At 34.3% G+C, this 25454-nt stretch overlaps 1 protein-coding gene across 3 annotated transcripts in view; it reads right to left on the minus strand.

The window, feature by feature from the left end:
- The window catches only part of GSK3B (glycogen synthase kinase 3 beta), a 208073-nt gene that overhangs the window by 33933 nt on the left and 148686 nt on the right, over nt 1-25454 (minus strand). For 2 of the 3 annotated variants that reach the window (XM_036111756.2, XM_036111759.2), the window contains exons 8-9: nt 9767-9862; nt 1300-1338 (exon numbers count right to left, since the gene is read on the minus strand). In XM_036111756.2, coding sequence (XP_035967649.1) covers nt 1300-1338; nt 9767-9862 — 135 coding nt within the window. The remainder of the gene's footprint in view (nt 1-1299; nt 1339-9766; nt 9863-25454) is intronic. The other variant, XM_036111758.2, reaches the window with a different exon arrangement.

Below are 25454 nucleotides of genomic sequence, written 5' to 3' on the forward strand. Positions count from 1 at the left end.
TTGCTTTATCTTTATTCTTTTGAGTGATCCGACTCACCCCAGTCAAGGAAACCTTAGGTATTGTATTATTTGAAATGTTTAGATCTTCCACTGTTCTCGGTCATTTTTCCCTCTCTTGCTTCCTAGCCAGGTCCATAATCAAACTCCGAATGTAAAAGAAAATAATCAGTGGGAAAACTCTGAAAATTTTTCACAAAAATATTAAGCATTACTGACCTATTTTATCCCTGAGGGCTGTTTGTATTTATTTCACAGCATATGGATTTATTTTGCTAGCTAGTCTAAGGGAAAATGCTTTTGCACCAATATGGGAGTGCATAAGTAGAATTAAAAGTACCACCAAAAGTAGAAATAAGTATCTCCGGCCAACATTCAAATGTAGGGTAGCTGGACAGTGAATGTATTTTAAGTGAAAAAATTTCATGTTACATTAATGAGGATTTTGTATTAAAGCTATTAATAAACCAGTATTGTAAGCTTATCTCTAATTATTAAAAAAAAATCATCCACATTCATTTGGTATCTTACTGGCTACAAGTAACCATCCATGTTGGTACTAAGACATGTATTAGCCTATTTTGCCAGGGAATCCTAACTCATGGAATCAAAGAGTTAAAAACAATAAAGAAGAATTCACTCTAAGAGCCCATATTAAAATCAAGACTTAATCTGCCTTTTAAAAAGTACCACTGTTATTTTAAACACTTTGAGAGATTCCTGATGAGCAAAGCCTTGGTTTAGTACTCTATGGATTAAGGTTAAGTGGGAAATTACGTGGAGTCAAAGCCCAGTGTCTTCCAAAGTTCAGATATGTCACCATAATATAGGGTGTGGTAGCATTCTACTTCAAAAAATTACAGGCCAAACTAGAAAACAGCTCTTCTGAATTATCTTTGTGTCTAAAGAAAGGGAAACCAATAACAACTGAAATATGGCTTTTAATAATGAAGTTTCTAATGCCATTTTATTCCTTACTTAAATTGTTTAACATTCAGAACCTTTAGTTCTGTGCATCTTTGTTAATATTTATTCTCATAAAAATAATTTCTAAACCCCACAGTTCCTAAACTTCGGTCTAGATGTTAATAAATCACTCAAGAGACTGACAATCTTAATATACCGTAAGTAAAACCTATCCCATACAGTGGATGGAAAAAAAAAAAAAATCACAGCTACCTACATTGTTTTTACTATTACATTTCTAGAATGAATAATGGTTTAACCTTTCTAAAAAAAAGATTTCCCCCTAGTTTTATAGATCTGCCCTGAAATTTTGGGAAAAAAAAATTAAGTACATACCCGCACTCCTGAGGTGAAATGTCCTGTTCCTGACGAATCCTAAAGATGATAATGCAGTGAAATAATCCAAACAGGGGAAGTCAATCCAAAAGAGAATAGTCCAGCAAGGAAAAATATATCCAGTGTTATAAGAAATCCATGGTGTGGGGGGGGGGACATAGAAAATGTTTATACAGTTATAAACTTTAAACATCAGTCTCCACAGTAGCAAGTCCAAGTTTTAAAAATTATTTCACCACAGTGTATGCAAAAAAATTTTTTGATTGCGCAATGGTGAGGCACAATAAAGAAACATTTTAATTTTAATTTATTATGTTCCAATGCCAGTGCGTTTATTAAAAAAATACAAAACCAAAAAAAGTTAAAATCAAAATGAAATCTAGAAGTAAACTTCCCAAAGTAAAGTGTTTGGTCTTCTACGACCTGGATTCATCATCCATTGACATGGCTGGGAGGGGGCATATTAGCCTGCTTTTAAAGACATCAGTTCCCAATATGCTAATTTTTATCTATTAATATATTTCAGTTAGACAGTATAAACATTTTTTGCTTAATTATTAGTGATGAGAGGAAAGTAATAAATAGATTTAATTTATATTACTACAGATTTCAAGCCAGATATTTTCAATTTGTGTGAGCTAAGAAGGATCAGGCCACCGCGGATTATTCTCCATTTTGGATTGACTTCCCTGCTAAAAGATATTTGCTGACATTCTCATTATTTTAGGATTCTTCAGGCAAATGACATATCACCTCAAGAGTGCGGGTATAACTTACTTTTTCTATTGTGGGCTTTGCCCCCTCATACCCTTGCACCCATTACTTAGTAAAAATAAATATAGAACATTCTTTCTCCTTTTTGGAAAAACTCACTGAAAAAAAAAAAAACCCTACATCTTTGAGCACTACAAATTCAACACAGTTTCATGTGCAAATATGCCCAATTCACCCACCAAAAGCTAAACAAAAAATATATACAATAAACAATACAACTAAGGGACAGTCACAGTTATAGGTGACATGCATAGTAATGTACACCAACACCTAGGCACAACGGAGCCAAATATGCAAGGGAGGTAGTAGGATCTATTATGTCTAGGTATTGAGAACAAAAAATGGCAGAACTCACCAGTAGCTGTGAATTCCCTTGGCTATTCTAAGAGAATTTAACATTCTTTTAGGATAGTTTCCAGTGGGGGAATTAATATTTTGCAAAATAAATAATCCGCGGATTACTTTTAGTCTGCAGACTAAAATTTAGTACACGGATTAAAATCCGGCCCATCAGAATAAAAATCTCTCGTGAACTAAAACACAATCAGGTGGACAAAAATAGAAAGCGAGACTAAAAAAACTGAGAGCACAAAGTAAGACTCAACTGGGCCAACTAACAATTAGTGCGCAGACTAAATATGGCCAGCCAAGTATGTTAGCAAGGCCATGAAGAGCCCAAAACACCCCCTGTAAAAACTAAAAACAAAAGTAAATAAATAAAACAAAACAGAACAAAGCAATAAATAAATAAATAAACAAAAGAAAGAAAGAGAACAGAAAGGAAAAATTGAAAAGAACCAAAACACTGACATGAACTTTTAAGTGATTCAAATACTACCTCACCTGTGCAGCAACTCATTTTCTTAAATTGAAACAAACTGTCACCACAAATACTAGTCCATAGAAGAAACTAAAAGAAACAATTCATTTTTCAAAAAGAAAGTCTCTATGGTATTTAACAAATGCAAATGAGTCCTTAAATGAAGACTTATTCAAAATAAATTTGCATTTGGATAACTCAAAAATGACAGAGGCAATTTTCCCCTACATGGCCTAGGACAGACTTTCTGCCATCAAATATCAAATTTCAACCTGGAGCTAACTGTTACCACTGAATCTTAAGCCTTTTAAAATTACCATTTATAAACAGTCATATATACAATATCAAGGCCTACGGTTGATTCTCACAGCATCAGCTCTCAACAATTCTACTGTATTAAACAGCCAACCAGAGCAATGTAGAAATGCCTATGGGCAATGATAATCTAAGTAGAACATGGAACAAGTGCTGTGCCTGTTCCGAACAGCTAGTCCTCCCTAGATTTCACTGTGATAAATGTACAACACAGACACTGTTCTCTGGTTATACAATACACACAATACACAAGGACCCAATGTTAAAAACTGATAAACCATGAACTCCTAAAGGAGCAACCCCAATGCTGGCTCTCAAGTCATCTGTTAATCATCTAAAATTATTTGTAATTTGTAAACCTAAATACAGGATTAAAAGTGAGACAATGCCATGGATTTGTTGAATAGTTATGTTAATTAACCAAGTTAAGTAGCTACAAAAACTTAAGTCTACTAAAGAGCTGATATGTGGTACATAATTCATAAGAAACACAAACATCCTTTCCTTAGCCACAACAGAGCCAGCATTCAACAAATTTTATCTGTACTTATTAAAAGGCTTACTGAGTTTTCCTGAGCTCTATTACACATAAGACATTATATGTGTTGATATCAGCATTTAACTATGCAATGTAATTTCTTCCTCTAACTTCATTCACTGATAAAATAGTACTGCAGGCTTACACAGAAGTATGATTTACCAAATGTCCACTTACTCAGTTTAATCTCTTATTGTTCATAAAATAGTTACTATAGTCAGACTGACCTTCTTAGGAATACAGGAACATTTTCTTTTCATCCACACCTCCTCATCTTAAGGGACAGTCCCCTAGGCTACAATAATTCCTGGCCTTACCAACATCTAAGCAAATCTAAATCCTCCCTCAACAGCCCACCCCACCTAGTCCTATCACCTTTAAGGAGGCTGGCTTCCTTTTTAACTCCACCACCCTCACTGGAGATGTGACTTATACCTACAGTATGTGAAACACTTTTGAACACCTACAACACACAATCAAGTATATGGTTGTATGTTATATTATTCGATACTTGCTTCAACTGAGTAAGTTATATCACCTGTAAGCTTTTCCAAAAACAAGGGTTATATATTTTACTTCTTTTGCATCCTTTATAGTATCTGAGTATTTGGCACAGTGCTGGGTACATAGGAGATATGGGTTTTAAGGAACAAATGATATATTAAAAGCAGACTTTTGCTTTCTTTTTTAATCCACCCTCATCCCTATCCCTCTGCTCCCCACAAGTGATCTTGAAACTTATGCCTTAGTATTCTTTCTTTTTTATATTATTCCTCCTACATAGGGATTAGCCATCCTAGTGGCTAGATTTTAAAGTGCATAGTTTCCAGCAAAGAAATGGGAGTATAGCCAGTACAACTAGAGAAGTGAGGAAGTCTACTCACACGGGAAAATAAATGTTAGACAAGGAAAAGTGATTATTTAACACTAATAAAGATGTAGGTGGAAAATTCAGTAGAGAACATAGTGTATTTAACGAGACAAGTGATAATGGATTAGGAGAATGTTCAGGGCAGAGGGATGTTAAGTAATAATATAGAAACTAATTTACCTAAGCAATAGAACAAAAAACAGATGAGTACAATCTTAGGAACCAGTAGAAGTCCCAACATAGTTTTATGCTTTCTGGAGTACATGTGAGCAAAACCAGAAAAGGCTGACAGAGTTCACCTGCAAAAAAGAAGTCTGACAATTTTTGTTTTGTGCTCTCTCGACCCCTCTGAAGGCATTTTTAATTTTTAAAAAAGCTTTTTTAAAGGTTTATTTGAAAGAGAGAGAATCTTCAAGCAGACTCCTTGCTGAGCACGGAGCCCAACTCAGGGCTCCATCTTACAACCCATGAGATCACCACTTGAGCTGAAACCAAGTTCAACCGACTGAGCCACCCAGGTGCCCCAAAGGCATTTTTTAAACTATAAATGTGTATAGTTGAAACAGGTTAGTTTATCAAGTGAAAAACCTTGTATTGAAGGGCTCAGAAAAAAAGGTAAGATTATAAATAAAGTCTTAAAAAATTAGTAGGAAAAAAAATAAGTATAGTAGGGTTTTATGTTTAGCTTTAAACATAGAGAATAATAAACATAACCTGTCCAGTCTAATCTGGTACCTTAACAGCTGAAATGACCTCAACCTCAATTTTCTGATTACTCTTAGCTAGTTGTAAATAGTAACTAAATTCATTCACTTTCAAGTATGTGGACAGTGTTCTAAGAAATTGAGTATGTAAGGACTGACTTGTGGATACTGCTTTCTAGGATACTTAAATAATAATCTATGGTCCCACATATCCCATAGACATTTAACTATTAAATAAACTTATTATGTATGCCAAAAACTTAGTAACAAACATTTTGAAGTAATTTATATCCATCTTATTATTACCACTATGAAAAAGAAATTAGGAACTGCTATAATACATACGGCATGACTTGGAAGGTATTATAAGAGTTACGTGGTGGGAATTAATCATGGAGAGCTCAGATAATTAGAAAATATTTCATGGGAGAACTAAGGTTTGAGGTCTTGAGGAAAGGTTAAGATTTGGTAAGCAGAGAAGATCATTCTAAGTGTGAAAAGAAGATACTAGTAAAAGACGCATATATGGCTTCTCTGGGGAACAGAGGTTAGGAAGGTTAGGAACAGGACAAAAGTAAACCTCTTGCTTCTCTGGAAAAAAAAGATAGAAACATTAAGTTTCTGTTATCCAAAATGACTATATAATCTGTTATCCAAAATGGGACACTTTTGAGAGTGAAGGGGCATTCAGTTAATAATTACACTGAACAAGCATAAAGTGGCACATATGATCACCATTGTCCTTATATGCATATTATGTCAGATTTTCCTAAAGACAATAAGTAAACAGAAGATTTTTAAGTAGGAGTCACAGTATTATATGTGCTTTTAAGAAAACTAACTTTGAGAGCAATGAGGATTACAAAGGATGTGAAACTGAAAGAGGGAAACTGGTTAGGAGGTTGTTTTAACAAATTCTATGATATGACGATGGCCTAAAGTCAGGGCAGTGGAGATAGAAAGGACAAATCACAGGACTATATTGGAGGTAGGATCTTTATATTTATTTAGAACTGAAATAAAATATTCCTTTATATGCATATTACTATTTTCAAAAGAAATCAGAAAAGACAATAGCTAATTGCTATCTTACAAAAGAAAAAACTTGAGGCACACAGAGTAGAAGCAGTACTCAAACTAGGTCCTCACTTCATACCTAATAGACTGTTATTTAACCATACCTCCATATACTAAATGCAGAATTTAAGCTTCCTCTCTTCTGCCAACGAATCTCCATCTCTACTTAATTCTTAAATTTCCTTTGCATCATTTGTTTTGCTTTCTTTCTGGCTTTTTATTCTTTGAAGTTTACAGCGTACACCAATGCAGGAGGTCTTTATCCTCCTATCCCCAATCCAATAATGGTCCCTGTTTCAAAACATTAGCACCAATTTCCTTTCCTACTTAAACCACAAGCGCTTTATCAATGAATTAGATTACTCTGGCTATTAAGTAATAGTTAAGGGCAACTTACTGGATTTCTAAATTCTCAAGATTCTTGCCATAAACCATACTAGGTTCATCTCACTGTTTAGTTCCTCTGTTTGCTATCTTTCCTAAACGTCTGAATCCCTTCACCTCAATGTTTCCATGGAAGACATTTTCTCTCTTGATCTTTACGTCTGCCTACATTTTTGAGTACACCAGCTTCCAGTCCTTGGGAATACAGCTATACTACATTGCAGCACAGAAAAGCAGGGTTCAAATGTCCACAGCTTTAGGAAATGGGGCTAAAGTGGGTTCTATCAGAAGACCAAAATAAAGGCAAAACAGCTTTTGTTTCCAGACTTTGTTTACCTGCCCTCAAAGAGCAAGAAGCTCTTTTCTTTAGGGAACAATATTATGTATTTCTTAAAAAAAATAAAAAAAAACTTCATTGGCTGCCTAGCATAAGAGAGCACTTCTCAAGTTGGCGTCCACTATCATAATAGAGGGGAGAAGGGACTGTGTTCCCTCTAGAAATTTAAAATTTTGTATTTTCATTTTAATAATAACCTATTTTAAAAATCAATATAAGCATATTTTGGATCATTTAGATTCATCCAGATGACAGAATAGTGCCATGGAATTTTTGTCTGAATTTGGTTTTGTGTTTACAACCATAACAACATCAACCTAATTGTGTACACTACTGAGAAATTAACATAAGTGTGCTTATTACATAATATATGCATTTGTACCAAGTGAAAATCAAATTATGTCAAGGCACACTATATAAATGAAGAGTTTGCTGTACTTTGAACAGACAAAATAGGTGGGAGAATGGAGTCATCATTCTACACATGAAATAGGAATGGAAGCCTAAATAAAACAAACAAATAAAAGGGCTTTGTATAGATTATTCAAGTTTGAAGAGCATTAGTGTAAGATATAAAACATCAGGAAATCACATGAGCAAAGGAAGATGTAAATCATACAAACTGACCACAAATCTTCTGTTGACTGCATTTTAATTATAATCCACCATTCCTCACATTCCATCCTGGCTAATACTTGAAAAGATATAATCCAGGGGGGAAAATGCCGAATATGACACACACTAATACTGGTAGCAGTCTTGATTAAAAAAAAAAAAAAAAAAAATGATAGGGATTGTTAAATAAAATTTCATGACCTCTATTTCAGTATTATATTGGTCAGATACTCTACCTTAAGGGTAGCATGTGAGGAATACTTAGATTACACCAAAAAGAGCTTTATTTTTCTTTCTTCATAAAAATGACATGATTATTAATGAAAATATGGAAACGCAAAACAAAGAAAATAAAATCACCTACACTCTTCTCACCCAAACTACCGTTAGCATTTTGGACTATTTTCCTGTATTTATTCGTTATACAGAATTGTCTTTGTTTTTTGTTTTTCTTTAACATGACTGAAATCATAGTATACTACAAATCACTTATAAACACTTTAACTTATAATAACTTCACTAGATTCAAACTGCAACTCAGCCTTTAAATCCCAACAGGCCACCTAGGGTTCTCTGAATTTAGAGCCAGGTGAGAGACCCTAAGTATCTTCTGACCGAGATTCAAAATAAATTTTAAGTGTAAAGATCAAAGAATGGTTTACCTCAGAACATTTAGGGTTTATTATAAATTTTAAGTGTGGTGGGAAAGGCAATATCATGGTCAGTGAAAGCTAACCTATAATTCTGGCACTAAAATACCAAGGTCTCTGATCTAAATAAGTAATTAGTAATAAAAGGATCTTCTGCAATGAAGAGAGATAAGATTGAGAACTTGAAGGAAAGTAACTAGAATCAAAATACAATTTAGAGATAGAAAAAGACACACTTTGAATCTGGGAATATAAATGATTTCACCTCTTATTATAAAAGATCTATTACCAATTAAATAAACCTATCCCTGCTCAAAACAAACTATTATATGTACATTTTTAAGCATAGAAAATCTCTGCTTGAACTATAAAAGAGTTGAACTTTATTAACTCACAAAAATATATAATGAAATATAAGTAAACGTGACAGGTGCATGGTGCATAACTCTAAGTCTGGCACTACACACACACACACACACACACACACACACACACACACACACAAGTAGAAGTTTAATCCTGGTTTTGTCATGGCCACCTATGTAATCTTGAATAAGTTACTTGGTATCTTTGACCAGAGTTTCTGAATCTATAGAGTAAGGATGCTAGAGATTCACTCTAGCAATAAGCCCTACTGAGATTTTTTTTCTCGGCCCTTAATGTCATAAATTAAACTGAAATGAAAAAATTTTAAATAAAATCTCTCTTAAATCATTTCAATTAAGTATCAAAGCAAATAATAAAGATTCCTGTAAATTAGTACTTATGCTCTTCAAATTGGTTCCATCTATGCTCTAAGAATTGGTTAGGCTATCCAATGGCTAATGACATCCTGTTAACATATCGATGCTTTCAATGTATACTCCAAACAAGATCAAATCTTTTTATTCCCCTCCCAAAATACCAACAGGAAAGCAAACAAAAGAAGAAAAACACACAGCATCATTTATAAGACCTACAAACAGTTTCAAAAAAGAATAAGGAAAACATAAGAAATACATGTTTTCATATGCTATATGATATTGAGTAAGTACCTCTGTGTAAAGAAATTAACTTTTGAGTTTTAAGTAGTCAAAATTTATATATAAGATACTCCTCCTAATGAAATTCTATATTTTAATGGTATAGGTACACTGTCCTCAACCTACAAATAAAAACCCAGGCTGAAAACTGTCTACAGGAAATCAGTGGGAACAAAACTATACACAGTCAATGCAACACTAAAGTACAACTACCCAACTTCTTTACATGCAGAACTGCTGTGTACTTTGTACTCAGGCAGCTATCTAGTACCAAAATAGTTTAGTTTAAGAACAATGAGAAACCCAAGTTTAAGTTAACTATTGGTTAATGTGCTTTTTAAAAAACTCATTTTGACTCACCTTAGTCCAAGGATGTGCCTTAATTTGAGGGAATTTGAATTCTGTGTAGTTTGGGTTCATTTCTCTAATTTGCTCCCTTGTTGGTGTCCCCAGGACCTAGACAGAGAAAGCAAGTTATTGCTGTATTTTTCTATATACTTACAAATCAGTCTTTATGTTTTAATGTATTGGTTTCATTGGAAAAAAGAATTCCAAAGTCATGAAATATATAATTCATTAAATACAGCAGACTTCACAGAAGATTTTTAACTGACTATAGATCCTATGCTATACTACCCTACACAGACTTTTATGATAATCATGTTAAACCAGGGTTATACAAAAAGATCACTTAAAAACATTCAAGTAAAAATCAAACATCTTTGTTCTATTGAGAAAAACCATCTATTGCAATCATGGGCATCTGAAATGAGATCTTGTATTCATTTAGTAAAGTATAGCCAAAGGTTTTATTATCAATAAATTAATCAGGAGAACCTTACTCAGTGTCATGAATAATTCTATTCAATCAATGAGTATTTAGTGATTGTTCCCTGTGTACAAGGAACTATGCGATGACATATGGAGAATACAAAGAACAAGAGATTTCTTGTTATAATGAACTTACATGTTTGTGTGTGGAAAAAAGTATAACTATAATATAATAGGAAAATATGTTCAGCATTTCAATGTTGCTAGAGATACAGTATGTGCTGGACAAAGGAAAGCATACAGAACTGACTGCATGAGACATGATAGGAAGAAACATTAATTACTAAAAATGAGCACTTTGAAAAAAGATGACGTACATTACTCATCTTTATGATTCTAAAGCCTGGTATAAAACAAATTTGTTAAAATATTCAGCCATTTACAATCCAAAACCAGTGCCACAGAAGGAGTGTAATGTACTAAGTACTTGATTTGTGGTGGCAACCAGTGAATAATCAGGGCAAAGTAAGAACTTCAGGGATTTTTCTGCTTGTTCGTTTTTTGGTTCTAATTCTGTAGACTTCATTAAAAACAGAACTTAATCAAGATTTTTAAGAGTTCTGTTCTTCAAAAGACACTCTTAAGAAAACAAAAAGGCAAGCTACAGACTGAAAGAAAACATTTATAAAACATACATTCTGCAAAGGACTTATATATAGAATATCCAAAAGACTCCTATAATTCAAAAACAAAAGGACAAACACCCCCACCTTCCCCATGGGCAAAAGATACAACTAGACACTTTACCCATGAAGACACAGATAGTAAATAAGCACATGAAAAAATACTCAACATCATTATCATCAGGGAAATACTAGTAAAACTGTAAGACACCACCTACATACCTACTCAGAAGAGTAAAGTTAAAAAAAAGATTGTGTATACCAAGTCTTTCTATGGCACCTTAGAAAACACTTTGGCAGTATGTTAAAAAGTTAAACATATACTTACCATACATCCATCACTCCCACTCCTAAGTATTTACCCAAGAGAAATGAAAGCATATGTTCATACAAAAACTTTTACACAAATGTGCACAGCATCTTTTTTGCAACTGCCAAAAAGTGGAAACAAATGTCCACAACAGATGAATGAATAAACAAACGGTGGTATATCTATATGATGGAATGCTACTCAGTAACAAAAAAAGAACATGGATGAATCTAAAAATAATTATACCCGAGTAAAAGAAGCCAGACCAAAAAGAGTACCTACTGTATAATTTCATTCATATGGAATTCTAGAAAATTTTGTCTACAACAACAGAAAGAAAAGCCATGATTGTGAAAGGCTGGAGACAAGTTATTACAAAGAGCACTAGGAAATTACTGGGGGTGAGGAGTATGTTCATTATCTTGATTTCATGGTGGTAGTTTCATGTGTGCACACATATGTCAAAACTTCCCAAACTGTATACTTTAATTATATGCACTTTACTGTATGCCAATTACATCTTTCAGAAATTATTTAAATATTCAAATACATAAACTTTAAGTAAGATAAGTGGAAAGGACATTGAGCTACAGAGCTGTAGTATTATTTGTCAATATAAGTCAAAAAGGAATCTAGTTAACTATAAACTGACCTTTAATTCCTAAAAGACAATTTCTGAGCAAACACCTGATGTTACTGGAAAGAAAAGAAAAGATGTATAAAAATAATCTAAATTATAAACACATCATTCTGTGGAAAGTTTGCTTTTGGGCACTGGAAACAAATGTCTAGTTAAATAACCTCCCTTCTTTCTTGTAGCAGAAGTCCAGCTTTATAGAGAGGAGCAAGGTATTATCTAGTACTGGGAAGAGAAGTCTCTGGCCTTTGCGACTGCAGATATCAGACACTTATTAAGTCAGGAACTATTCACACTTAAAATATGAAGGCTAAAAAGGAATCTTAATTTTTATTTTTAAATAATTGAGCAAACATTTATATCCTATTTTACCCCTTGATGAAGTGTGTGTGTATGTACTGGGAAAGAGGGAGAGGAGTGAAAAAGGGAGAGTGAGCTAATCAATAATTCTGCCCCCCAAATGCAACCCCACTGGATTCTTTTAATTGCTGAACAAAAAAACCAAAAGCAATGACATGAATAAATGAGTATTTAAAAACGCATACCTTCAATGACCCTACAACTTAATAATTCCATTTTAAGTTATATACTCTAGCCTAGAGAAACATTTTTATATATCCAAAGCAACAATGTAACATAATAAAATACTATAAAATACTATAGGCACAAGCAAAAATCCAAAAGTAGAATTAGTAAATACACTGTAGCATAGTCATAAAATGGTACACTAACTAGCAATGAAAATAAAGCACAGCTACACCTACCTTCTGATGAATCTCACAAAATGGTGAGTTTTCACTCAGCAATGAATACGTACAGTAGGACTGTCTTATATAAAGCTTAAAAACAGGCAAGACTAAACTATATTTTAGTATATATAATAAAACTGTAAAACTAATAAAAAACATGGGAATATTCATTAGATTATTCAGCTTAACAGGAAGATATAAGAGAGACTGAGACTGGGATGGGGCATAAGTAATTCCTCTAATTCTTAACATGAGTGATAATTACATTGATATTTGCTTTATTATTGTGCTTTACATTGAAGACATTTTAATATATTTTAGGGCATTATGATATATATCACAATAAACAAAATAAGACTTAAGAAATGCCCACTTTTGAATCAGTGAGTATTTGCTGTGCAGTTCCCCTCTATTTATTCAGTACTTTGTTAACACAAGACACAGTCCTAACTCCCCACAAGTTAGTAAGAATGCTAAAAAAATGAGAATTGTATGATGTCCATTAGTAAATCCATCCTTTTACTGTATAGACAGAATTCACATGGACTTATCAGCCATTTGGTTAACTTTCTGATAGGGGCTATGTGAGAGAATTCAAGGACACTCCTTGAAGTGAATATTATAATTCTTACTGTTTTTTGTTATATCCTAAGAACATTCCCAATTGAAGTAAATCTGTGAAATACACAATAAAACAGCTGAGAAATATATGCAATATACACAAGGTTTGCTTAACATACGAACTTTTAATAATTTATTTAATGTGAAAGCAAGAAGTATACCGTATATGTGTTTTCACTCCCATTATCTTCTCCCTAGATTCATGTCTCACAGCCACTCACATCTAAACATTTACCCAAAATTTTGTAATGAAAAATGTCAAACATAGAGAAAAGTCACACTTTTTTTTTTCAGTGAAAACCGTCTTCCTTTATACCAACTACCCAGATTCCAAGATTAACGTTTTACTATGTTTGGTTCATCACATTTCCATCCATCTATCCATACATCAATCCATCTTTTTTTTTTGATACATTCCAAAGTCAGTTGCAGACATTACCACGTTAGCGCATATATAATTAAGGTTCAATATTTATGACTTTTATTTAAGCATTTTTTACATACTTGGAATCTTCCTTCAATATACACAGTATGTACATGTGGAAAATTTTTTATTACAATGGGAAATAATCTGCTTCGACAGTGATATAAAAAAGACTATTATAATTCTTTTTTTTTTTTTTTAAAGATTTTTTATTTATTTGACAGAGAGAGACACAGCGAGAGAGGGAACACAAACAGGGGGAGTGGGAGAGGGAGAAGCAGGCTTCCTGCCGAGCAGGGAGCCCGATGCGGGGCTCGATCCCAGGACCCTGGAATCATGACCTGAGCCGAAGGCAGGCGCTTAACGACTGAGCCACCCAGGCGCCCCGACTATTATAATTCTAATTGATGGTCAGAGTTTAACTATGTCCTTTACCTTCAAAATATGTGTATCTGTAACTTTTAAGAAGCTAATTACTAACCAGTAAATGGAATCACTGCTCTATACACTACCAATCATTTAAAAACAATTAACCAAATAAATTAGTCTGTTACCACAAAGCAGCAATGGAGATCTTCTTATCCCTTTGTTACAGCCACATGATCTTGAATCACTAAGGCCATTAGATGGGGAAATAAAGATTCTAATGTCATAGGATTTCCTATGTTTAAATTCTCTTGCCAAATACTCAACTATCATTTCTCTATTCTTTTTCTTATTATTTTTTTTAAATCTTAAAACCAGGTTCTCCCCAGGCTGGCTAGTAGAGATGGAAACTAAATGGAAGATCCTCTAGAACAGGGGTCTATAGGCCAGAGAGTAAATACTTGAGGCTTTGTAGGCCATAGAGCCTCTGTCACTATTCAACTCTGCTGCTGTAGCACAATGCAGCTGTAAACAAAAGTTTATTTACAAAAATAGGTAGTAGAGTGCATTTGGCTCCTAGGCCCTAGTTGCCAAACTCTGACCTAGTTCAAACATTTTTAGAGATGAGAAAAACTGACGCCCAGAAGGAGCAACTTTTCAGAGGTCAGAACTAATTAGAGCCAGAGCTAGGACATAATTCAAATTTCATCAGTGGCAAACCAATTTTAGGAGATGGTATCAAAGAATCTGTTTATTGGACTTTGTTGGAAGATGACCAATTTCTATTTCTAATTTTGGTAGTTGTGAAAGATGTTGCTTTTAAGTATGAAGGCACAGAGCTGGAAGAGAAAATAATATTTAAGACAATCAAGAATAACTAAGTGGTAAATAATGGGTATATCATTTAGAAGAGGGCTTGAGGGTAGAAAAACAGGTTTGGTAGTACCTGATGTATAGGTTCTAGGTGGCTGCAAAAGTGTAGAACAGGTAAAGCAGGTTGAAGGAGAAGAGTACTAAAGATGAGGACCAACAGGACACAAATATGTGGAAAAAGGGAAATTTAAAAAGAAAACTAGGACAGAAGTCCAAGAAACTGGAGTAAGTCCTACAGACAACGATACCATGGAGGCCAAGGAAAGTAAACATTTAAAGAACAGAGAGGTGAGTAACTTATGACATAATTAGCTCAGATAAATAAAAGTGTTCCCTATATCTGGCCATGAAGTGACTTCCTTTCTGATAATGGTGAGACCAACCATGAAAAGAGCAAACAGACCATAATCATCTGAAATAAGTTCTCCTTTCAAAAGGTCCATCAGTGAGGAAAAGGAGAACAAAGAGAAGAAATATTTATGGAGCACTCAGTATGTAAAAGCTCTGTGTGAGGTATATCAATTTTCTTTTCTCATTTAAACTTTATAATACTTTATTACCCATTTTACACTTAAAAGAAATTATAGTTGATGGAGGTAAACTGACTTCTCAAAGCTACAGTTTGTCAGTTGTAAATATGGTATTCAAAGGCATGTGCAGTTGACTCCCTAAAATGGTCTACCCATTATTAAGGGCAAAAACAAGGAAAGGATTTTTTTTAAATAATTAAAAAAATAATAATTTTCTTAAACTCTACTGATTATACCATAAAATGAAATCTAAATCCTTCTGAATTGTGCAGGATATACTAAGACCATGAGGCTATAAGTTTAAAAAATTAAACAGACTTAACAAAAACCCTCCATGATTTAAATAAAATCTACTCATATCTGGTAATTCAACTTAATAAAAAGAATATCCTGAACGTTTATATTATAGATTTTAGGCAACAGAAGAATTATATGAAGAAATGCAAGCATCTAATTAACTAAAGAAAATTAGAAACTTTTAACAAACCTCAAACTTATTTTACAAATTCTTGCAAAAATTCTTACGATTTAGCAATTTTGATAAATCACTTTCAGACTTCCTTAACTGTAGATTCTCACTGTACATCCCATGCCTACTCATGCTTAAGTATATTTGCAATACCAAGCATACAACTTTTAATATTTTTGTCTGTTGTGATTGTTTCACATGTGTAAAATCTTGGTTGGAATGTTAAATAGTTGGCAAGTAATATAGTTGTGCATATTATAAGTAATTTTATTGCAAGAATTTCTATTTTTATTTTGTTTTAATTTTTTTAAATTTAAATTCAATTTAGTTAACATATAGTGTATTATTAGTTTCAGGGGTAGAATTTATTGATTCATCAGTTGCATATAACACCCAGTGCTCATTACATCAAGTGCTCTCCTTATTGCACATCACCCAGTTACCCCATCCCTCTACCCACCTCCCCTCCAGCAACCCTCAGTTTGTTCCCTATAGTTAAGAGTCTCTTCTGGTTTGCTTCCCTCTCTGTTTTTATCTTATTCTGTTTTTCCTTCCCTTCCCCTATGTTCATCAGTTTTGTGTCTTAAATTCCACATGAGTGGAATCATATGGTATTTGTCTTTCTCTGACTTATTTCATTTAGATTATACCTTCTAGTTCCATCCATGTTGCAAATGTACTGCCAAGAATTTTTTTATCACAAAACCTAAGTTACAGAAACTATTGTTGTTACTGAATTACGCTGGGAGCCATAACTGCTTAAAGGTGGTCAGTGTAGGGGCGCCTGCGTGGCTCAGTCGGTTAAGCATCTGCCTTTGGCTCAGGTGATGATCCCAGGGTCCTGGGATCAAGTCCTGTGTCAGGCTCCCTGTTCAGTGGGGAGTCTGCTTCTCCCTTTGCCCCTCCCCCTGCTCGTGCATTCTTTCTCTTTCTCAAAAATAAATAAAAAATCTTAAAAAAAAAAAACTAAAAAACTAAAAAACTGAAGCATGGAGGTAAAAATGCCAGAAAAACATATGTACATGTGATTCAATTCTGAGAAGGGGGATGGGAGAACAAATGCAAAAAAACTATTTAAAGAAATAGTGACTAAAAGTTTTCCAAATTTGATGAAAATCCAATGAAAAGCTCAATGAATCTCAAGCAGTCCAATACAAAAAATATCATACAGAGTTACAGTCAACCAGTAAAAGCCAATGATAAAGGGAAAATCTTTCCCAAAACAAAGAGAGACACATTATATATACAGGGTATCAACAATAGGAATGACAGCTGACTGCTCATCAGAAACAATGCAAGCCAGAAGAAACTAGAAACCTTTCTAAAGAAAGAAAGAAGAAAAGGTGGAAACCAAGAAATTGTGCCTGGTGAAAATAACCTTCAAAAGACATTATTAGGCAAACAAAAGTTAAGAGAGTTTGTCACCAGATTTTCACTGTAAGAAAGTACTTCAGAATGAAAGAAAAGGATTCCAAATGGACATTCCTATCTATACAGAGGAATAAAGACCACCCAAAATGGTAAATATGTGCCTTTCTCCCTTGCTTTTAAATTTCTTCAGAAGAAACTGAGTGCTTAAAGCAAAACAACAAAGTATTATAAAAGTACTATAGCAGTAAAATGTATGACCACAGTAACATAAAGGACAGGAAGGGGAAACAGAAATATACTGTTGCAAGGTTCTTACTTTATATGTGAAGTGGTATATTATTATTTATAGATGGTGACAAAATAAACATGCCTATTTTCAATCCTAGAACAACTTAAAAAAATACGAGGATGTATAGCTTAAACTGCACATTGGGGAAATAAGAAAAGGCTCATTATATCCATAAGGTGGCAGTAAAGGAGAAAAAAAATGGAATGAAAAACAAGTATCAAAGTAAAATACTTAAACTCAACCATATTGATAATTACATTGAATGTAAATGGTTGAAACACTCCAATTAAAAGGCAGAAATTGTCAGACTCTATCAAAAGACAGTAAGTATATGTTATCTGTGAGAAATGAATTTTAAATATGAAGACACATAGGTTAAAATGCAGAAAGTTACACCATGCAAACACTTATCATAAGAAAGATGGAGTGCCTACATTAATATCAGAAAATAGAGACTTCAGGGCAAGGACATTAAAATAAAGAGGGTCATTTCCTAATGATAAAAGTAATTTTAAGACTACTTGAAATTACTGTGAATACCATGTGTAGATAAGAATGTAGAACACAGGAACTCTCATATGTTGTTGGTGGGAGTGAAAAATAGTAGAACTGCTTTGGAAAACAATTTGGTAACTTCTTATAAAGTTAACATACACATATATGACCAGAAACTTTAGTCCTAGTCCTTTCTTGAAGAGATACATAAACATATACCTGCAAAAAGACTTACAAACAAACATTCATAGCAGTTTTACTTGTAATAGCTAAAAACCAAGGCCAAACATCCATGTACAGGTGAATGGATTAAAAAAAACTGTGGTATGTTCTAATAAAATACAACTCAGCATAAAATGGAATAAACAGGTGATACAAGCAACAACAATAGATAAATCTCAAAAACAAGATGTTGAGCTAAAAAAGCCAGATACAAAAGAAACATACATTCATATGAAATTATAGAATAGGAAAAACTAATCTGTAGTGACAGAAAACAGACCAATGGTCACCTGAGAGAAGATGGGGGACTAACTACAAAGGGGCATGAACAGAATGATCAACTAAACTTGTCTGCCTTGTGCTATCCTGGAAAAGCCCTCAGGTCCTGAGCACATTGGGATGTTTACTCACCCCAGGCTGTACACAGAAACATTTTTGGGGTGGTGGACATGTTCTAAATCTTGACTGGATAGTGGTTATATATGTTTGTTGAAGCTTATTAAACTGCATACTTAAAATAGCTACTTTTATGTAAATTACATCCTGATGATGTTGATTTAAAAAGTAAAACAGACCATTATGTAATTCGTGATACATTTACTATACTAAATAAAACCAGATGTTTATCCTTCTTATGTTGTTCTGTTAAGGCTAGCATTAAAAGTATCAGAGTCTATATCAAACCCTACAATCAGAATTATTTTATATACAATATGAATAGTCTTTAAGAAAGCAAAGGTATGATTTAAGATGCAAAGGTAAGACAATCAAGAGGCATTTAAAGATTTTTGCTCAGCCTCTTAAGTTATTCATTCATTCAAGACATTTATTGAGCTTCTATCTTCAAAGAACTCTAGGGCAGAGAGATTTATAAAATCTGCAAAGATCAGTACAACAAAGTTTAAGTGTAGATATGTGTGAGGTGAAAGTGCTACCCTGCATTAGAGTGAGGAAGGGATTCAGGAAAGGGTTCTGGAAGGAAAGACAAGAGCTGATTTTATGTAAAGAGTCTAGGAAGCAAATGAGTCAGAAGCATATTCTCTACACACTAAGTGTGAAGTAGAAAATGGCCTGATTTGGATAACAGTAACAGCTGAGTGGTGACAGAGACTAAGAATTGGGTAATGGAGGGAAGCAACGTTAAAGGCTAAAAGGTAAGTGAGTGACAAGTTATGAAGAGCAAAGATTCTAAATGCATCACTATCTGTAATCAACATAATAAATATAAGACAAATTAACAAACTGACTATCCTATTTCTATTTGAGTATATCTTTAGCTTTTATATTAAATTTTATTATATCCAGAGTGTATTTCTGACTTACTCTATGAGGAGTTTATTTCTACCTGATTTACTCCAGCTGAATTATATATTTGGAATCTTCCAAATTATATAAATTGAACCTTTTCATTTTATCGATAAAAAAATATGTTTGAAATGGACCTCATCATTTCAGGCACAAATCAAGTCTTAGAGTTCCCTTGAATTTTAAGATAGAAAAATATTTTTCCCCAAACTTTTAGACTAAGGATATACTTAAAAAAAAACAAAACAAAAAAACCCCTTATATCTGGATTTCCTCAAAACTGAGTTCCTCCAAAGACTTAAAGGAAATGAGACTGCACATAAATGTTGTATGTACTTTCTGTAAGTATGATAGTTCACACAATTTAAAAAAGGGGGGAGATGTTAAAAATTATCATACCATTGGAAAGAATGTATGTATTCTCATTTATTATTAGAATAAGACCTTTCCATTTATTGCAAAAAAGCACCTTTTCTTTGGCCCATCATCCTAGATCATGAAGAGTTAGGTGGTGAAAAGATTCAAAGAATCAGAGATCAGTCCGCCACATTCCTCTGGGGATGCTGTGCATGGTTAAATCCATCATTTCATTTGTACCCAGTCCCAATCCACATTTGTTCTAACATTTTCTCATTCATTTAGCTACATATGTACCTAGACACTGATAAGTATCATATTAGGAATTATGATTTATTTTTTCAAAGAAATAAAGCTAAGAATCATCTGACAAAAGCTATAAAGAATAATTTTCACAACTTTATTTTTAATAGCTCAACACCAGAGGTCGCCAAACTTCAGCAATAGAATGTGGCATGTACAGCCTTCAAAGCAAGGGTGAAGTAAAAGAAATCCTATTAGAAAGTTCTTATTCTTCTGCTTAAAATCCTGCAGTGGTTTCCAATTACCTACAGGCTAATGTGGTCTGGCCACTGCCCACAGCTCCAGCCTTCTCTGCCCCAGTAAACTCATATTATATTATACCCACCATTCAGAACCTTAAGCTCAAACAATAAACACACAACAGACCCATTTTCACTAAGCATCTTTGCCCAAATTCATACATATGTCCTCCATTTCCTTCCTCTCTCTCAATGGTGAATACCTTTCCATGTTTCAAGATTTAGCTCAAGAGTTACCTGTCCTATGATGCCTTTCCAGACAATACTACCTCCAAATAGAATACTTCTGCCTTTGTACTCTGCCCAGACTTCTGGGATAATACCTGCCTTACTCTATTGTCCTCAGTTGTTCCTCTTTTCCCCTTAGTCTCTGAACTCCTTGAGAGCAAGGACCCTCTATGTTCTAGCCCAGCACCTAACAAAAACAATAGTAGTAGTTAAAGTGATACGCACCCTGAAAGACTAAAGGGATGCATGGCTAGGTCTATATATAATGAAACTTTTTAAATAAGTGGATAAAAACTGAATTAACATAGAGGCAAGAGAGATTATATGTACCATGGTTGAATAATGAAACGTCTTCACTTCTTTTCTGCAAAAAAGAACTGTTTTTCAGTTTGGGTAACTCTCAGGCTGGCTGCCTATACCATAAGCTTGACAAATGTCTCTGATTTAAAAACTAGAAAACATGTCACTGAACTATTCTATTTCAAAATGTCAGTATTCTAATGACACTGGAATCACTACATTTTCGCTCCTAGAAAGCTGACATAAAATGTCACTCCCTCTGGCATTTCCCTACAATTTGAAGGTTTTCCTTTTAAAATCCACTAGGTAGGGGTGCCTGGGTGGCTCACTCAGTTAAGCATCTGCCTTCAGCTCAAGTCATGCTCTTGGGGTCCTGGAATCGAGCCCCATGTCAGGGTCCCTGCTCAGCAGACTCCCTCTCCCTCTGCCCTTCTTCCCCACTAGGGCTCTCTCTCTCTCAAGTAAATGAGTAAAATCTTAAAAAAAAAAATTCCACTACAATACTTATCTTTCAACATATGTAGATTTTGTCCAATTTCTACATCTTCCCTATAATATCTGATTGAAATTTTGGTATAAGAAACCCTTGTTTTTGTGGTGCAACGTTTCTCCCTTCCAAATTCCAAAAGGCAAGGAATAAAAAGCCATAACAACAGCAGCACGAATTTTTAAATCTCATTAGAATTTCACTGGAAAGGGCAGCAAGTGATCATGTTCTTTGAACACAACTAAACGATTTGGCTAGTTTAAAGTATTCAGCCTAGGGAGAATGAACTAGTGTAGGAGGGTCCCTTTATGTGTTTATGTCCATTCACTTTTACACCATCTGTCACTTACTTTGATCTGTCTACCCTCCTCCCCCCCTTTCTGGGAGCCAGGCGATAGATGTGTAAATATGAGAAGTCTTCTGGAGTCCTTTGCAAACTTACAGTCAGAGTTTATTGCCTTCCTTAAAATATGGTGGAAACAACAAAGCTACCTTATCAACAGTTCCACAGATAGATGCCAGCATTCTTTTTAAAAAAATAACATCTTTATTGAGATATATTTCACGTATCATGAAATTTATTCCTTTAAAGTATACAACTCGGTGGTTTATAAGTATATTCCCAGAGGTGTACAACCATTACTGTCATCTAATTTGACATGTTCATCACCCCAAAATGAAAGGCTGTACCCAAGAACAATCACTTTCAATCCCAGTCCTCCCAAGCTCCTGACAACCACTAACCTACTTTCTAACAGATCTAAACAGATCTGTTTATTTTGAACATTTCACATAAATGGAATTACACAACATGGGGCTTTTCGTGCTTGACATTTTCTTTATCCATTCATCAGATGATGGACATTTGAAATGTTTCCACTATTTGGCTATAAATAATGCTGCTATGAACATTTGTGTATAAGTTTTTTTTTTTTAAGATTTTATTTATTTGACAGAGAGAGACACAGTGAGAGAGGGAACACAAACAGGGGGAGTGGAAGAGGGAGAAGCAGGCTTCCCGCGGAGCAGGGAGCCTGATGCGGGGCTCGATCCCAGGACCCTGGGATCATAACCCGAGCCGAAGGCAGATGCTTAACGACTGAGCCACCCAGGCGCCCCTGTGTATAAGTTTTTGTGTGGACATGTGTTTTCAATTTTCTGAGGTACAGACCTATGAATGGAATTGCTGGGTCATATGGTAATTCTATGATTAAATTTTAAACATATTTATGCAAACCATATTTGGTTTGCACCATTCTAAAATCCCACCAGCAATGTATGAGGGTTTCAATTTCTCCATATCCTCACCAACACTAGTTATTGCTTGTCTTTTTATTCTAGCTATCCTAGCGAATGTGATGTATTCATTATGGTATTGATTTGCATTTCTCTAATAACTAAGGATGTTAAGCATCTTTTCCTGTGCTTCCTGGCCACTTGTATGTTTTTAAAGAAATGTTTATTCAGACCCTTTACCCATTTTTTTATTGGGCTGTCTTTTTACTGTTGAATATAAGAGTTCCTAATATATTCTGAATATGTCTCTTATATAGATTTTGTGAAAATTTTCTCCCATTCTGTGGGTTTTTAACCTTTTGAAAGAGTTTTAAATTTTGATGAAGTTCAATGTATCTATTTTTTCTATTATTGCTTGTGTCTTTTGTGTCATATCTAAGAAATCACTGCTTAATTGAAAGTCACAAAGGTTTCCTTCTAAAAGTTTTACAGTTGTGGCTCTTGCCTTTAGGTCTTTGATCCATTTTGAGTTAATTTTTGTAATCCAGTATGGGGTAGGAGTCCAACTTCACTCTTTTGCTTATGGATATTTATTTATTTATTTATTTTAAAGATTTTATTTATTTGAGAGAGAGAATGAGACAGAGAGAGAGCATGAGAGGGGGGAGGGTCAGAGGGAGAAGCAGACTCCCTGCTGAGCAGGGAGCCCGATGCGGGACTCGATCCTGGGACTCCAGGATCATGACCTGAGCCGAAGGCAGTCGTTTAACCAACTGAGCCACCCAGGCGCCCTGCTTATGGATATTTAGTTCCAAGCTCTAAAAAGACTGTTCTTTCCCCACTGAATTGCCTTGGAACGCTTGTCATATGACCATAAATGTAAAGGTTTATTTCTGGACTCTCAATTCTAATTCACTGATCCATAGGGCTATGCTTGTGCCACTATGTCTTTTTTTCTCTTTCTCTCTTTTTTAGCATGACTGACAAAATTATAAGACATATAAAGTGTATATCCTCGTGATTTGATGTACATATACACTGTGAAAGAATTCCCACCATCTAATTAATACATGTATCACCACACATTTTTATATTTTTTTTTTTTTTGGTGAGAACATTTAAGTTCTACTCCCTTAGCAAATTTCAATTAAATAATACAGTGTTATCGACTACAGTTGTCATGTTTTACATCAGATCCTTAAGACCTTACTCATAGCTGAAAGTTTGTACCCTTTACCAACCTTTCCTCATTTCTCCCCACTTCCCATCCCTTGGCAACCACTCTTCTACTATTTCTATGATTTTGACTTCTTTTTTTTTTTTTTTTTGATTTCACATATAAGTGATACCATGCAGTATTTGTCTTTTTCTGTCAGGCTTATCTCCGTTAGGGTAATGCCCTCAAAGTCCAACCATGTTGTTGAAAATGGCAGGATTTCCTTCTTTCTTATGGCCAAATACTACCCCATTGTATATGCATTTGTCTTGATTACTACAGTTACATAGGAAGTTTCTAAAACCAGAAGTACAATTCCTCCAGTTTCATTATTCTTTTTAAAGATTGCTTTGACTCTCATTATTTCTTGAATAAAATTTTATACTTGGAAGTAAGTCCCCTCGTTCCCCCCAAAAAGGTAGCTATTGTATTGATTAAGCAAACTATTAAATGTAAGTAAAACAGTCATTCTTGGCTAACACATATTCACAGGAGTCAAAAGACCTTTTTTTCCTAGGTGAATCTCAACCGAAGTAGTATGCTCAACAAAGGAATATAAAAAGGAAAGGGGTGGCAGCGGTATGTGTGGTGGGGGATGGGGGCGGGGGAGATGAGACTCTCTTCAGTTAGGAAAAAAAAAACCACTTTATTTTTCTAACTTTTAAAATATCACACCCTCTTTTGAGACATGTATATATATATTTTAAAGATTTTATTTATTTATTTGACAGAGAGAGCACAAGCTGGGGGAGAGGCAGAGGGAGAGGGAGAAGCAGACTCCCCACTGAGCAGGGAGCCCGATGCGGGGCTCAATCCCAGGACCCTGGGATCATGGCCTGAGCTGAAGGCAGACGCTTAACCAACTGAGCACCCAGGCACCCTGAGACGTGACACATATCACCCAACTCTTGCTTCCTTTGAGAATCACTAACACTATAGTGATTTTTTTCATGTTTTCTTTCTAGCATGTATATCAATAAAACTTTTTTTTATAAATATGATACAGCATTCAGTACACTTTCACAAACTATAAATGACCCTCTCCAAGATTCCAGTGTTTCTTTATATTTTTCTCACTGCTCAACTGTTAAGAATCATTGCTCTCAAAATTTCTAACATTTTGCTAAAAAAAGGAAGCAGAGATTTCTCAGTAAACATCGGTTTTGAAAACAGTGTCTGGATTATGAATGCTGTAACTTGACAGATTTCTGTCCCTGTCCCATTTCTCACCTGCCCCTTTACACACTTTATAGATTATGCCAAAGAAAAATAATATATTAAACCAGGGCCCTGAGATTAAGCAAATACACAAAAGAACTCAAAATGCAACTGTGCAAAAGAATGTGCAGTTGCTAAGTAAAGGGTACTTATATCCCAAGATGAGTAATTCTATGAATGGTTTTTTGACACAGATACTAAAATATGACTGTCAGTAAATTAGTTTTGAGGTGACAATGTCATGAAACTTCATTTGTGTGTAAAAATTTCTTTAGATAAAACATATACTGGCAACTTATTAAATTATCTCACACTGCTTGTTTTGGGGAAAGTAAAGATTTCAAATGGA

This window comes from Halichoerus grypus, chromosome 1, assembly GCF_964656455.1.
Source record: "Halichoerus grypus chromosome 1, mHalGry1.hap1.1, whole genome shotgun sequence".
Taxonomy (NCBI): Eukaryota; Metazoa; Chordata; class Mammalia; order Carnivora; family Phocidae; genus Halichoerus; species Halichoerus grypus.